This window comes from Triplophysa rosa, linkage group LG18 (assembly GCF_024868665.1).
Source record: "Triplophysa rosa linkage group LG18, Trosa_1v2, whole genome shotgun sequence".
Lineage (NCBI taxonomy): Eukaryota > Metazoa > Chordata > Actinopteri > Cypriniformes > Nemacheilidae > Triplophysa > Triplophysa rosa.
Window position 1 is genome coordinate 11,659,751 of NC_079907.1, and position 16,581 is coordinate 11,676,331.

Below are 16,581 nucleotides of genomic sequence, written 5' to 3' on the forward strand. Positions count from 1 at the left end.
TTTAATCCCTTTCAAAAAGACGAATACTTTTATTCAGTAAAGAAAGATGTTAAAGCACCGTATTGACTGTATCTTAAAATAAATGCACGTAGGAGTTTTTAAAAACAGAAGCTAACAATAATGACTAAACAACCCAAACAAGCCTAAAATTCAATATTTTTGAACATATTTCAAAGTAATGTAATTACTTTAAATTTATTTCATGAGGCTTTCTAATGTGCAGGTACACGAGGAGAGTGTCCGCTGGGTGGCAGCTCGAGCAGGCAGAGGGGAATGGGAAGATTGGGATGGATGGGATGGGATGGGAGGAGGGGAGTGTTCACGAATCACACTGTCCCTATCCGGCTGTTCAACACACACGGTCGCGGAAAACAAAGAAACAAGAGATGCGCGTGGATTTACCGGAGAGAACAACAAAAGAGCAAAGATGAGAATGAAGTTGGTATCGGACTGTGGCGATTTTTTGCTGACGTTTTAAATGTATTGAAGCACGAATTTTATGGGCGTGTGTAAAACTGTCCACACACACACACACACACACACACACACTGCATGCATGTGCACCGTGATAGTTACCCCACATATGGGGTTTACGCTAATGTAATTTATTTATTTTTATGAAGAAGTTGCTCAGGACGATTATCAGAAATCGCTTGTCTGTATATGGATTATTCGGAGGAGTGAGGCGCACGTTTGGTGACTGTGAGTATTTTGTATTACGCATACAGTAATTGACTTTACATTGACATAATTTAACATTCATTGTGAAAATAGTCATGTGTGCAAATTTAGTAAATCAAATGTTATTGGATTGAAAATCACTGTATGCAGACAACTTATTTAGTATAACGTGGTTTGGAGCTTTAATATGTGTTATTTAACATTTATGACTATAACAGTGCTGCCAACACAAACAATTGTTGATTGTGGAGAACGTAGTAGAAATATTGACTTTATCAAGCAGAAATATGTATTCTGACAGGTCACCATAAGCAATTAAAAAACGTGCTAATGAAAAACATGGGAATGAATTGAAAGTTGAAATATACTAATCAGTCTGCATTTCACAATTACTTCTACACACTGTGTCTATTTTTTATCACGTCCCAGTGGGGTTTAAGACTTCACAACAGGAAAGGAGGATGTTTCCAGTCAATCCGAGACTGTTTATAAATTGGACAGGACGCATGTACACATTTTTAGTAAAACAAAAGTGTCCTGCAAGGGATACTTAGGTATGCTGTTGCTTCAGAGGATGTTTATACTTTATCGATGTTTGAATTATGAGAGAAAAATAAGAATTCAAATAAACAATCGCCCTTCTAATGGTAACCATTATAGCCTCCTATTTCATCCCATGGGAAAGCATTTCATTCTCTCGTTCAAGAGAAACCAAGACCGGGGGATTTTCAGCCTTATGGGTTCAGATGATCAAAACAAAGCACTTGTCAGACCTGCTGGGTCAGTTGTGCGCTGTGAGTCAACGGGATTGAGTGACGCCAAAGTTCATCTTGACTGTGGAATTGTTGACAAAGGAAGCCATAACAGGAACACCCTTTCCCCTCCAAGGTTCTCAGATTATAATGCCAAGCCAGGAATCCTAAATCTTTTGGAGAATATTAAAGCTGTTGTGTGATTTTGGTATGATTTTTAAATCATACAGCGATTTCTAGCCCCGTCATACATTCCGAAGACATGACAAGCTTCTGGAATTCAAAGGTTGAGAGTACATTTTGCTAGCTATGCTTCTATGGAATTTCAGTGAAGAACCAGTCCGATCGGAAGTTCAGCTTGTAATTTAAAGTCTGACTGATCCCTTTCAGGGCAAAGTCCGAGGCAGTTAAACACACTGTGTGAGGGAATTCCAGTGTGATATCACATGATTTATTACTCAGGACAGAGATCACTATGATGTTTTAAATTTCATTTCATTTCAAACTCACCAGCTGCACACCATCCTTACTAATATTTGTACAGCTCAATGGACACGCCTAGAATCAAAGGTTACCATTATAACCCATTTAGAGGAATGTGAAAATGAAAGAAAATATGACCTATATATGACCTAATATGTTTTTAATGTTGGTTTATTCACGCAGGTTGAAAATTGAAGGCGCTCGGGGACCTAAGCGTAGCATTGAAATCGATCAAGATGTCTTCTCCAGAGGCTCCACAGCTACCCCCAAAGCCTGAGGTTAAACAGAGACCTCCAGTTCCCACTAAGCCCTCCAATAACACCACAGACACCTCACCCGCCGAGAACACAACCTCACCAAACTCTGGCAATGTAAAAAAGATAGTCAACATATTCAGCCAGCCAGAGTCTAAGACTCCAAGTGGAGGTACAGCAAAGGTCACAACTTTGGACAGGAAACAACCGAAACCTCCTATAGTAAAGCCGAGGCGCAAAACTAAAAGCTTTTCGCAGACCGGCGCTGACAGTGCACCTCCTCTGCCTCCGAAGACGAGGCAAAATCACAGCGGGCAGAAAGAGGAGGTGGAAAGCAAGGAGGCCACTGAAGGAAGCAAGCAAGACGGAGGCCTGGCTGCTGGAAATACTGATGGAGGCCGGTCAGGTACAGAACATTTACTCTGGTTCTCAGGAATCTGCTCGGTAATTTGGGTTTTGCCCGCATGCTTCTGTGGAATAGATATGTTTCAGGAATTTTAATTCTCAAATCTGATCTGCAGTAGATAACAGTTTACTCCTGATATGCACACACGTTCACACAAGCATTTTGACCGTAACAGATGTAGATTTTCTTTGTATTTCTGTGATGTATTCTTCTGAGTGAGGTCGAACTCTGTTGCTCTTTGCTAATGTTGGTAGTCATCTTGGAGGAAATGTTTTTTGGTATGCAAATTGCAGGTTTGCCTTTTTTTAAATATAGTTTTGACGTCTTTAAAAGTGAGATATATTTGTGACATACATCATGTATGCCATTCTTGCATTTTTTTCTAAAAGTGAAGTCAAAATTCTTTCCACACATTTTTATTAGATTTTTCGTCGACATAAAGCATCGTTTAGGGATTGATAACACATCAGAGATCTTGTGTGTATTGTTGGCCAGTAAGTGGATAATCAGTTTTATCATGGGATTATGAAGTGTGTGCAGTGCGGTCCTCTGAACAGAAAGACAGATGGGGCGTGTGGAGGGGATAAAACAACCCCCATCCCCCTGAAAGCATTTAATTAAATCTGTAATGTAATGTAGGAGGATATTCGAGAACTATGGAGGGAAGTAATGTAAGTAATAAACATTTTGTAAAAATGTTTGTGTAATAGTTGTGTAAACCCGTTGGATTCTTGCGTAATAAGCCATCACTTTACATAATAATAATAATATAAAGTATACCTTCGCAATTGACAATTTCATCTTTAGTTTGATTTTAGCAGACCGGACCTGATACCTTGCTAATGTGATCACTTAAAAATAATAAAGTTAAAGAGCATGTCTAAGTTTTAAACATTGTCTGGAAGACTGGCTTCGTCTAAATTAAACTGCTATTGGAGAGCATCCAGTAAATTACATAACACTTCAGTATAACATAAAATGTGTGAACTGAGGTAGTTTGACTGTTTTTGCAGAATTGCAAGCACCTTTATTGCTGTTTTTTTGTTTTATTGGTGTCATAAAAACCGACGCCCCACCTTTAACAGACCATATGATTTCTCATACGTTCTCATAGTTCAGTCTTGAGGCGACAGTGTCAGCATTGCAGATCAGTCCGGTGAAATGGCCGAAGGGATAAAACGAGCATTTAGCAAGATTAAGCGAAATGTTTTTGAGGCGGTGGAAGATCTGCGAGGTAAAGAGGGGGTGGAGGGGCCGTCCGAGCATAGAGGGTCTGTGCACAGGTTGACAGCGCTGATAACAACAGGTTCAAAGACGGAGCCTAAATCTAAAAAGAAGCAAGGAACAAAGAGAGAGGGTAATGAAAGATCTGTTATTACAAAAAGCGAAAAAGTTCAACTTTAAAGAAACGATGTGACGTTGTTCAGGATAAGGCAATGTGTTTCAGTGATCAGTCTTTATTGCTGCCATGTTTACTATGTGTCAAAGCTCTGATATATGTTTGGATCTGAGGGTAATGTTTGTTTAAAAAAAGACCTCGTAGGTAAGGGTAAGAAAGTCAGTAAATCTTGAGAGAAAATTAACCCTGTACATCGATATTGAAATAGTACTATTCATTGAAATGAAATGTACTATTTTCGTTGAAACTGAACACTTAAGTACAAAGATCACTTAACTCACTTAACTAAACTGATCTTAAAAATTCTTTCAAATTTTACTTTCAGATTTAAAAATAAATGTCAAGGAAATTAATTTTAAGAGCACAGTCACGGTTGTACCACATGACATTTTTTAAGGCTTTGGCCAATTCATAGATAAACAAACAGTAAAATAACTTAGTTGAAAACTTTAATCTGCATTTATGTATACACCACATTCCTAATGTTTGAATAACTGCAATAGTTATAATTTATTTGCATTTTATAATTGGTTAATATATATAATATATGGTTAATGTTGTTATTATTATACATTTGAATATTGTTCATCTTGTTTCAGTTTTTCAAGGATTTTTTGTTATTTTGAATTGCTTACTGCAGTGTTTCCCAACCCTGGTCCTCGGGGTACACCTTCCAGAATGTTTTAGTTCGCTCCCTATATGAAACACCTGATTGATGAATTGATTCAGGTGTTTTATATAGGGAGAGATCTAAAACATTCTGGAAGGTGTGCACCGAGGACCAGGGTTGGGAAACACTGGCTTACTGAATAAACATGTCAAACCGCAATTCTTGTAGTTACATTTGGGTCTAGTGTGACCGTGGAATTACCTAAAACGTTTGAGATCTCCAAATAGGGGTGGAAACTGTAGAACAGGGCGGAAGCTCCAAAATGGGGCATGCCTTCTTAATGTCAGATTGACAAGACACACCTAAGTCCCCTGTCCAACCCTATTCCAAAGCTCAGCTTTTTGAAGGTACCACCCACTTTTGGAGTTCACGCTCCTGTTTAGAGTTTTCCATTTTCCAGTTATACTGTACCTACTTACATGTTTACCTACTTTCCAGTTATACCTAACTACTTATTTTTGAATGGTGGTGCATATCAGTTCCAGGGAGCAGTGTTTGTTTTTCTGTTTGAAAAGCAGCATAAACAAGTTCATTTGAAATGACCATGTAAACCTAACCTCTTCCCATAACCTTTTATAGATCCTGATGGGAAAGAAAGTGGTAAACGGCGAGGAGACCAGGATTCAAGCCCTCTCCCTGAGCCTCAGTGTGAGAAGAACTGCGGCTGCGTGTGTCATTTACAGAGGCCTGGCATGAAACTCGTGTGGGTGCCTATAAGTGAAAAAGATGATGAAGAAGGAGAGGATGATGGGATCGGGCCAGATCCTGAGATAGAGACCTGTGACACTGAGGATCTGAATGGAAAAGAAGAAGAACAGGACGATCCAAATATGAAAGTGGAGTTTTTGAGCGAGTCCGTAGATAAGGCTGAGAACAACAGCGAGGAACCTCTAACTATTAAAGACAAGTTTCAAGAAACACGGAACTTCATAGAGCAGCAGCTGAGAAGAAAATCAGATCCTGGTCCTCATTCGGTGATCGCCTCTGTTGTCCCGTTTCCCCAGACTCCTCTGAACGTCCCAAAAGCCCAATCTTTGGAAGAACCAGAAGAAGAATCCATCTATCAATCCAGCCTGGATGTGTGCCCTCTGTCAAGCCAAAACACTCCTCCAGCCATTCCTCCCCGAATGCCTTTAGATAATAGGTGTTCACCGGCTCGGCTCATTCTCCCCAAGCCTCTAACGCGCCCTGCATCCCCGCTGCTGCCCCTTATTAAATGTAGCCCACCTGCCAGTCCTCCACCACAAAAACCTCCACCACCAACCAGGAACAATGAGAATGGAAGACGACCCAGCAGTTATTCTCTGCAATCTATGGGTGGGTAAAGGAATCTGCATTTAACGTTAACATGAAATCATAATGGAGTCTTTCATCATCGATCATGTCGTTCCAAACCTGTCTGACTTTCTTGTGCGGGAACCAAACAACATTGCACTTAATTGACTTCCATTGTATGAACTCAGAACACGGAGACATTTCTCAAAATATCTTCTTTTGTGTTCCACATAAGAAGGAGTCAAATACAGGTTTAGAAAGACACGAGGGTGAATAAATGATGAAATAAATTTCATTTTTTGGTGAACTATCCCTGTAAGATACAGAGATTTGCTGAATATATCTGTACTGGTTTATGGTGCTATATTGTTGGTCTTTTTCCATCAACAGATGAGACTGACAGTGGAGGAGCTGATGGAGGAAAATCCAATGATCTGAAGTAATTATTTACCTTTCATCAATCAAATGTTTATGATTTCTAAGCTTTAATACTGTATTCAACGTGTTTGTCTTTGCTGTATAATTTTATTCACAGACGTCAACGAGGTCTCCCGCGTCGGAAACAATCTGATGATTCGGAAGGTGAGGTGGCTAATAGTATATATTTTTCAGACTGTATAAACTTCAATTTGAACAAACAAAAAAAAATGTTAGTAAAACAGAAATTAAACTTAGTTAAACAGCCATAAAAATAGAAATAAAAATGATGTCATCATTTACTCACCCTCGAGTTGTTTCACATCTGTATACGTTTCTTTGTTCTGATAAACACAATGAAAGATATTTTGAAGAATGCTTGTAACCAAACAGTTCTTGGCCACCATTGACTACCATAGTAGGAAAAGTTACGGTTGTCAAAAGTGCGCCAGAACTTTTTGCTTCTTCAAAATATCAAAGAAATTAAAGGGGTCATATGGCGCGAATATGTGTTTTTCTGTGTCTTTGGTGTGTTATAAGTTGCCCATGCATGTATTAGACATGTAAAATTGCAAAAATTAAAGTGTCGGAAATAGGGGTGTAACGATACTTCGTATTACGATATTTCACGATGCAAAAATGTTACAATGCGCATTGTAGCGAGATGGGGATATTTTACGATATGTTTAATGCTATTCGTTCAGCGGTCAAGACGCTACCTACTCTGCGCCAGCACGTCACGTGTGCTTATCTCACATATGCGGTAGAGAGAGAAGCGCAAGACACAATCTGTGTCTCCAAGTGGTTTACAAAGCGTCATATTTTCCTTCACAATCGCCGTTAAAACACAGCAAACTTGAAGCGTGACTGCAGTAAAAAAGTAAATTATGTCGAAACATTTATGTCGAAATGAGTTAGTCATAGTCAAAAGACTGACTAAAACTAATAAGTTTATATAATCAGATACAAAGTAACTAAGTAACTAGCTACTTGAGTAGTTTTTTCATTGCATACTTTTTTACTTTTACTCAAGTAAATTTTAAAATAGTGACTTTTACTTGAGTAACAATTTCTCTAGTTACTTGTAGTTTTACTTGAGTAAAGATTTTGGCTACTCTACTCACCTCTGCCCAAATGTATACGCAAGTAAGGTGGGCGTACCTGTCAGCACAATTGCTTTGGAACCTGATGTTCCAAATATGGTAAGAGACGTTACACTTCCGTCACACGCTTGCAGTATTTGACCAATCACTACGCACTGGTTAACTTTTCACAGCGATGAGCTTCGTAAAAAATCCACGCGTTTCAGAGAGGCGGGCAAACAGGAGATACAAACATGCACGGTATGTGGAAAATAAAGCGTTTTTGAACCTTGAAGGGGTGATATGACACGGCTGAAACGAATATTGTCGTTTGTTTTAGATGTAATGCAATGTGTATACATTGCATGGGCAACTTATAACACACCAAAGACACAGAAAAACACGTATTCTCGCCATATGACCCCTTTAAATCGTGTATACACATCGCATTACATCTAAAACAAACGATAATATTGGTTTTAGCTGTGTCATATGACCCCTTTAATACAGATTTAAAACAACTTGAGGGTGAGTAAATGATGACAGAATTTTCAGACAGAAAATAGTGAAAATTGTGCAATTTCTCACCTTTAGAGCAAGAAAAGTCTTTTTTATTACAATCTGATTTTTTATTTTTTTGTGCCTCGCAGCCCTGTATCAGTTTTACACAAAAACATACATATCAAAGGAGATCAGAAGGACCGTTTGTCGCAACATCAGTAAGACCAGCATAGACTTTCAGATGGACTCACTAAATACAGCCAATTCAGAGAAAGGAGCTGAAAGTGCCAGATCCAGTCCCGTTCCAACTACCAAACAGACCAGTTTATGGCAGGACCTGCCAGAGGTACAAGACAGTGGTGTCCTGGAGACCTTAACCCCAGAACAGCGCAAGTACCAAGAGGTGAGCAGAAACCTTCACCAAATGTGCTACTGAATCTTCTGTGAAGAACTAGCAATGATTTGTGATTCTTCAAGGCAATTTATTTTGAGTTATTTCAGCAAATATCCGTATATAAGTGAAGATTTTGATCTAAAGAAATTAAATCGAAGACTACATTGTATTTAAAATAATGTTTTTTTTTTCCAGAGCATGTTCGAAGTGATTGCGTCAGAAAGGTCATACTTGCGTTCTCTGTGTGTTCTTGTAGAGCATTTTATGGAGTCAAGTGACTTGAGTAATACTCTTATTATAATGGACAAAAAAACTCTTTTCTCAAACATTCTCCGCATCAAGGAGGTCAGCGAGAGGTGAGCATCCATGCATGTCTGTGTTTGTATAGAAGAAAATACAGTTATAAACAGCACTGCCTGAACCCAAGAAATAAACTACATATTTATATTATACCGTACAGTCTTTATAGAGTAAATCTCTGACATTACATTATATAAAAATAAATCATTGTACTGCCATTAAAAGCTTGCCAGATGTATCAAATCTGACGCAAGTTATCCACATCAAGATTTGCTGAGAAAGCATTTGTTACTAATCACATTTATCATTAGCATGCATTAGCATAAACTATGAAAAGTTGCAATGCCAGGAAAAGGATGACGAATGTATTATCATCAACTTTTAACAGTGTTATGCTCAAGAAATGTCATGTGGTGTGTAAAACAAGTCACAACAGTCAAAATGCCTGTTTACAAGCATGTCTGTCTATTGTCTATTGACAATTTTCACAGATTTCTGAAGGACCTGGAGGAGCGACTAGACGAGAGCATTATCATTTCAGACATCTGTGACATCATCCACTATCACGCCCAACATAATTTCCCTGCGTACATAGACTATGTACGAAATCAGATTTATCAGGAGAAAATCTACACCACTTTAATGTAAGAGAAATCATTCATTAATATGCATGATCGTGAACATTTGTACAGTTTTGTTTTTGTGATATAAAGAGCCAAAACAGACAATTGCCAGGTCACTTTCCCAGATCAATCCAAAGTTTTTTGCGTCTCCAAACTATTTTATACCTTGTGTCTTCTAGCATCATTTTCTCAATTTCAGACTCCATAAGATATATATTAATCCACTCTCACTTTAATATCCATTTCTCTTCAGGCAAAGTAACACCCAGTTTGCGGCTGTGATTACCCGACTGCAGGAGTCCCCTGAGTGTCAACGACTTCCCTTCATGTCCTTCATGTTGCTGCCCTTCCAGCGAATCACACGCATTAAAATGCTCATTGAGGTGGGTCCACATATTAAACAAACTTTTGTGAATTGAAATGTTTAAAGTGATAGTTCACCCAAAAATGAAAATTCTGTCATCATTTACTCACCCTCACAAAAGGTGTGAAGAAACCGAACAGCGACGGCACCCATTCACATGCATTGGTTTTGTGTCCATACTATAGAAGTGAATGGGTACCGCCACTGTTCGGTTACCAACATTCTTCAAAATATCTTATTTTGTGTTCTGCGGAAGAAAGACATAAAAGTTTGAATTTGCATGAGGGTGATTAAATTACATGACAGAATTTCCCATTTTTGGGTTAACTATCCCTTTAAAGGGATACTTCACCCAAAAATGAAAATTCTGTCATCATTTACTCACCTTCGAGTTGTTCCAAGTGTGTATAAATGTCTTTGTTCTGATGAACACAGAGAAAGATATTTGGAATAATGCTTATAACCAAACAGATCTCAACACCCATTGACTACCATAATAGGAAAAAAACAATGGTAGCCAAAAGTGCCCCAGAAATGTTTGCTGTCCTACATTCTTTGTTCAACAGAACAAAAAAAATGATGAAGTAATTTTCCTACTATGGTAGTCAATAGGTGTTGAGATCTGTTTGGTTATAAGCATTATTCCAAATATCTTTCTCTGTGTTCATCAGAACAAAGACATATCCCTTTAACATGAACCACTTATGAAAATGTATGGGTTAAATTTTAACAGCTACGGGAATGGGTGTCTCACCTTTTGTTTAAAAGAGCCTGTCACTTTGTTGATTGACAATATGATTTGAAGCAAAATTAATCATTTTATTGCTGCTTTTCAGGTTAAATGTATTTTTGAAACATAATGGCCACTGAGTGGACAGATTTGCTTTAAAGAGGCATTGAGAATAAAATAACAATGTCTGCGGATAAAATGATTCATATGTTATGCACATAAAGAATCACATAATCCATCAGTTATCTTCAGGTCATCTAGGTACTATAAATACATTCGAAAAAATTGTTTTTATCAGAACATTCTAAAGAAAACGGATGTGGGTACAGATGAGGAACAAACAGCATCTAAAGCTCTGGACTCAGTGTCTAAGGTAAATATCCCAAAATGACACAGTTAATAATGTTCCTTGTTTTTTCCTATCCTAATAATATCAATCCTAATCCACTGTTCCATACTCACATTATACTGGAGCCCATTGTTCCCAGAATAGCTTATTAGAGAGGAAGGCTAGAGAAAAGCTGAGAATGCATGGAAGGGGAGGGGGCATTGGAAAACAAGATTCAATGTAGGTCAGTTAGCTGTATGACAATATATGTGTATTCAGTGACATTTATATAAGCTTGCTATTGTTTTATTATGAAGTCAAAGATAACTAATAAAGTAAATCTTATAGCTTAATGCAAAATTAAAAATAAGACTAACAAAGAATAAATTGCATTGTTTATGTGTTTGTCATTTAGGGCTGTCACAATATTAGAGTATTAACATTTGATTATCATGACCAAAAGAAACGATATCTATTGAAAAAAATAAATATTTATCATGATTGTGTAAAGATTTATTTTGATTGTCATTATAATTATAAGGATAACTGGTCTGATGTTTTCTCATCTCAATCCTTACACACAGATCATAGAAGAATGTAATACTCAGGTGGGAAAAATGAAGCAGGTGGAAGAACTCATCGAGATTAACAAGATACTGGAGTTTGACAAACTTAAGGTGAACAGTTGATTTTCTTTTCAATTATGCTGTTGAAAGATAGATTTATATTTATGTGTATTTTGTCTCATTACCAGGCAGTACCAATAATCTCTCAAACACGTTACCTGGAGAAACGCGGAGACTTTCAAGAAGTCAACAGAGGAGCAACATTCTTGACCCTCCGTTCCAAATTTACTTCAGTCTACCTGTTTCTTTTCAATGACCTGCTTGTTTTTGCCAAGAAAAGGTAGAAGGCTGAAAAACTTGGAGGATCTATTGACAGAAATGCAATATAATATACGTAACTATGTCTTCAGAGGTGTATAATATTTTTATTAACTTAGAATGAGCTATTTCTATCTACACACACCACGGCACTGGTGGGACATGGAATTCGCCATGTTGTTTCTACAGTAGCCCTAAACGGACAAACTGCTCTACAGAGCACGTCTTGTAAATACTTTATCTCCTTCGGCAAAGTGAAAACGTGATGACATTTTAGTCCTGTGTCAGCCGCCGTAGTGCTTCGAAAGGGAGGGGTGGAGTGAGCTGTTGGTTGCAATTCGTAACCTCACCATTAGATGCCGCTACATTTTTAATACACTGGACCTTTAAGTTTTCCCACACGTTTTGGCTGTTAGAAAAGCCACATCAGTGAACTGAATGAATGAGCGATCAGTGAGTGGTAGTCTTTCACTGCTAGGACACATTTTGCATTTTAACTGTCAAATGATTAATCGCATCCAGAATAAAAGTTTGTGTTTACATAATATATATCTGTGTACTGTGCATAATAATTTTGTAGTTATTAACACATACACATACATGCATATGTTTAAGGAAAATCTAAAAATTAATAAACATTTATATATAATTTCAATTATTAGTAAATATAAAAAAATACATGTAAATATTTCCTAAATATGTATTCATGTGTATGTGTTTGTATTTATAAATACAAAATGAATATTCAAAGTAAATAGACATATATTGTGTAAACACAAACTTTTATTCTGGATGCAATTAATCGTTTGACAGCCCTAATTTTAACAAGAGTTTCTTCTTATGAATATTGATTATATAACCCAATTATTATTCAAGAGCTAAGCTGGTTTATAATGTTCCTCCCCCCACACACATTTTTCATATTTTACATTTATCTATTGATCCATTACTACTCTTATGTTGCAATACAAATTTTAAAAGTGCAATAACAGAAATGACAGTGAAACTGTTACGAAATGGTCAAGGCAGAACCCAAATGCAGGCAGGCAATGAAAGGGGTTAACTTAAAAAATGATTTATTTAAACAAAACAAACAACCCACGGTGGGGGTAACAAAAACATAAACAAGAGACATTTCAAAAGAAACAAAACTTCCCACAAGGGGGCAAAACGAGAACTATAAATTATACACAAAACCAAACTCACAAAACGGGCAAGACAAGGCAGGAAACGAGAACTCCACGAACGAACAGCAGGGAACATAGAACAATGAACCAACAAAAACTGGAGACTGAGGGGAACATTAAATAGGGAAACAATCACAGAGGATAATTACAAAAGGGAGGTGAGGCCAGGTGACCGGGATTAACAATAATGGCGAGACTAAGGGAAACTAAGAGACGGGACAGGAGGACACGAGGCACAAAGTAAACAAAAGCCACGCGTCTCCACACAAAACACCCGCAGGACATGGTTCTGTCACGACCCTGTCCATAGAGTTAAAGAACTCGAAAACAAGAAGGACAGAGTCCTGACAGAAACAATAGTAGAATTTTTATGCATTAACAATTGTGAGTTGAACAAACCAAAGAAATGCACATTCAAACATTTATTGAAAGTAGCAAGGGACTACATAAAATCATGTATAAACATTTTCTTTTTGACAAACAAATACCTATATAACCCTTTGGCATGCGTTTTACCCGCAGGTGATATAGTGTGCCTGTGTAAATTAAAGACTTTTCACTTGTTTCTGCATCTCTTTCTCTGTGATGCAGTTCTGAGCGGTATGTGGTCCAAGATCATGCTCATCGCTCCCTGGTCCAGGTGCAGTCTATGGGGGAGGACGCATCTGTTCCCAGCCTGGAGAACTGCTTCTGTCTGACCCTTCTGGAGAATCACCAGGGACGCCATGTGGAGAGAGTTTTAAAAGCGCCCACACAGTGAGTGCAATTACAAATCGACCATCACTTAATCATCCAATAAAACGTGTATATGCTAACGTGTTTGTTGTAATGTTTATTTCTCTGTTACTTGTGATCCGAGTGATTTGGAACACTAGAATATTAGGATCAGTAATGAGAGGTGAAACTGCACGAGGCCTTTAATGTTTCTTCTATTTCTCCAATCAGATCTGACCTACACAGGTGGCTGGCTGCATTCCCGAATCCCAACGATCCCAACAAGGATCAAGAGGAAGTCATATATGAGGACTGGGGTAAGTGAGGCTGTGTGTTTGTCTCAGTTGATCAGGGATATGCATGTGTGTAACATGTTTTGTGTTTGTTCCTGTGTTCTTTAACATGTGGTCATACATGTCTGTGTGTGTCTCAGATTGCCCTCAAGTGCAGTGTGTGGAGCAATATGTGGCAATTCAAGCAGATGAGTTAAATTTGGAACCCACAGAGATTGTCAATGTCATACGCAAAACCAATGAAGGTGAGTCACACTGTACCTGTCATTCACCACAAGCACATTTGTGACCCTGGATCACAAAACCAGTCTTAAGTAGCACGGGAACATTTTTAGTAAAAGACAAAAATACATTGTGTGGGTCAAAATTATCGATTTTTCTTTTATGCCAAAAATCATTAGGATATTAAGTAAAGATCATGTTCCATGAAGATATTTTGTAAATTTCCTACCTTAAATATATAAAAACTTTATTTTTGTGAGTGGATGGTCTGCCACAGTGCCCCTGATTAACAACTTCAAAGGCGATTTTCTCAATATTTTGATTTTTTTGCGCTCTCAGATTCCAGAGTTTTAAGTGGTTGTATCTCAGCCAGATATTGTCCTATTCTAACAATTCATATATCTATAGAAAGTTTATTTATTCTGCTTTCAGTAGGGATGTAACGATTCACCGTGAGCCGGTTGAAAATCGGTTGTAATGAGCAACGATTCAAATCGGTTGAGGCTTGAACTGAATCGCGATACATTTTTTGAACAGCAGGGGCCGCTATTTTCACTGCAAATCTAAACGTGGATGCTGATATTTCTTAAATGCAAAAAAATCCAAGAAAAGCACATACAGTATTAGTTTGTTTATATTAAAGAGACTTTTTCTATTATTAATTTGTTATAAAATTGCAGTTTAGTTTTGTTATTTGAAATAAAACATTATTTTATCATACAAAGAAACGTGAAGCATTTAAGAAATAATGCAAGGGAAGTTGTTCATTTCTAATTTGTTTCAACTCATTTTTTCAAAATAAATCGTGAGTAAATCGTGACTAAATCGCATCGTGAGATCAGAATCGTGACTCGCATCGCATCGTGAGCTGAGTGAATCCTTACATCCCTAGCTTTCAGATTATGTAAAAATCTCAATTTCGAAAAATTGACCCATAAGACTGGTTTTGTTGTCCAGGGTCACGTAATGTAATAAATAGGGAAATAAATAAAGGACTTGATTAAACAAATATTTTTTTTACGTACAGTAAATATAGTCATGATTATTTTACTGATCATTAGCTACGCATAGGAATGTAAAAGGAAATACTAAAATTATTAAATAAATATGGAAAAATATCTAAATAAATACATACAAAATAAATAAATAATTGCATAAATAAATAAAAATGGTATTAGAGAAAATAAAATATATAAACTGAAAATAATCAGGAAAAAATTCATACTTCAATTCAAGATTATGTGTTTTATAAGAAATCGCTCATTTGTTCACTAATTTCACCTTGTCTTTAGGATGGTATGAGGGGATCTGCCTGTCTGATGGCCAGAAAGGCTGGTTTCCAGTGGCGAACGTACTGGAAATCACCAATGAACACGTACGTCGACGCAACCTCAGAGAGCGATACCGTGTTATGCAGGCTGCCAGCGTCGTCAACAAGACTCGAACTTTACCTAAAGGGGCTACATCCTAACAGACTGGGAATTCCTTATATAGGAATAGTCTCTTGTATTTACGGAATGCGTTTTGATGTGTTTCTTAAATCCTTTTTAGGATCAAATATATAATTCTATTGGAATTTTAAATTTTGAAAACATGGAAAACGCTCCATTGTACTGTATGGATTGAACCTTTGGCACATCAAAAACAAAATATTTTACTGTGTCGCAAAACTACCCATTATGTTGCAATGTTCAGTTGTTTGTTATAGGATCCAAATATGGAATGTACATGGTTTAAAAATAAGTGTGTGTGCGTGGGTGATGTGTATAGCAGTTCTTTTAACATTGTCAAACTACTGAGAATCCAGTAAAAACAGAATAGGTGAGTGGTGCAGGATGACAAAAATGTAACATGTTCTGTTTAAGATGTGTGGAACATTTTTAATAAACCCACATTGTCTTTGTTACTGGAAGCGATGAATGTGTACAATTTAGAATTTGTTGACTATAAACACAAATGCTGCTGTGCTATAGGTTACCTTGATATTGTTTTCATTTAGTAGCCTGTGCAGTTGGACTTCCGACTCAAGACATAACCAACTCAACCAGAATAGTACTGTACATTGTTTTATACGTGCTGTTGTGAGTTTTTAGACTAGACGTCGGTGTGTGTGTACTCCATTAAAAACCTTTTGTTATGCAACTTTATGGGAATGTACATTAACCTTTTGGATTTTACGATGTGATATTATATACTGTCATTTGGTCAGAGGTCTCTCTTTTACAGTCTAGACATTTTTCTGATATTTGAAGTTGACAAGGCCTGTGACGCCATCTAGCGGACAGAGTCCATTTTTCAGTATGCAATTTCCAGTAGGGGTTATATAGTTATACTGGGGCTGCGTGCGTCCAAATACCCCCACTTGCGGTCTTTGCACTTGACTACTTTCATGACGTATTTCCTGATTTTGACCCGGCGTGAAGATCCCAAGTGAGCATGTAGTATTTCTAACCCGATGGGATACACGTAGCAAGTGCAAACATGTAACGTTAATTAATGTGGCGTTTCTAATTATGCGATAAAAAGCAGTTTTACAAAATACATAACTCTGGTGTTTTTACCAATAAAATGTGAAACACTACGAAATTATATGTAATATCTAATTATATAGACAAGTCAAAG

At 37.3% G+C, this 16,581-nt stretch overlaps 1 protein-coding gene across 2 annotated transcripts; it reads left to right on the plus strand.

Annotated features, from left to right (window-relative positions):
* Positions 1-327: 327 nt before the first annotated feature.
* On the plus strand, positions 328-16,104 carry arhgef15b (Rho guanine nucleotide exchange factor 15b). 2 transcript variants are annotated; one of them, XM_057359236.1, is made up of 17 exons: positions 328-438; positions 624-702; positions 2,100-2,576; positions 5,225-5,962; positions 6,311-6,359; positions 6,456-6,502; positions 8,070-8,323; positions 8,510-8,670; positions 9,106-9,258; positions 9,491-9,620; positions 10,630-10,704; positions 11,244-11,336; positions 11,414-11,565; positions 13,322-13,486; positions 13,676-13,761; positions 13,878-13,982; positions 15,252-16,104. In XM_057359236.1, the coding sequence occupies exons 3-17, from the start codon at positions 2,153-2,155 to the stop codon at positions 15,428-15,430; spliced, it is 2,811 nt and encodes a 936-aa protein (XP_057215219.1). In that variant the 5' UTR covers positions 328-438; positions 624-702; positions 2,100-2,152; the 3' UTR covers positions 15,431-16,104. The 2 variants fall into 2 exon arrangements, with proteins under 2 accessions (XP_057215219.1, XP_057215218.1); XM_057359235.1 differs by having other exon boundaries at positions 329-702.
* The last annotated feature ends 477 nt before the right edge of the window (positions 16,105-16,581 follow it).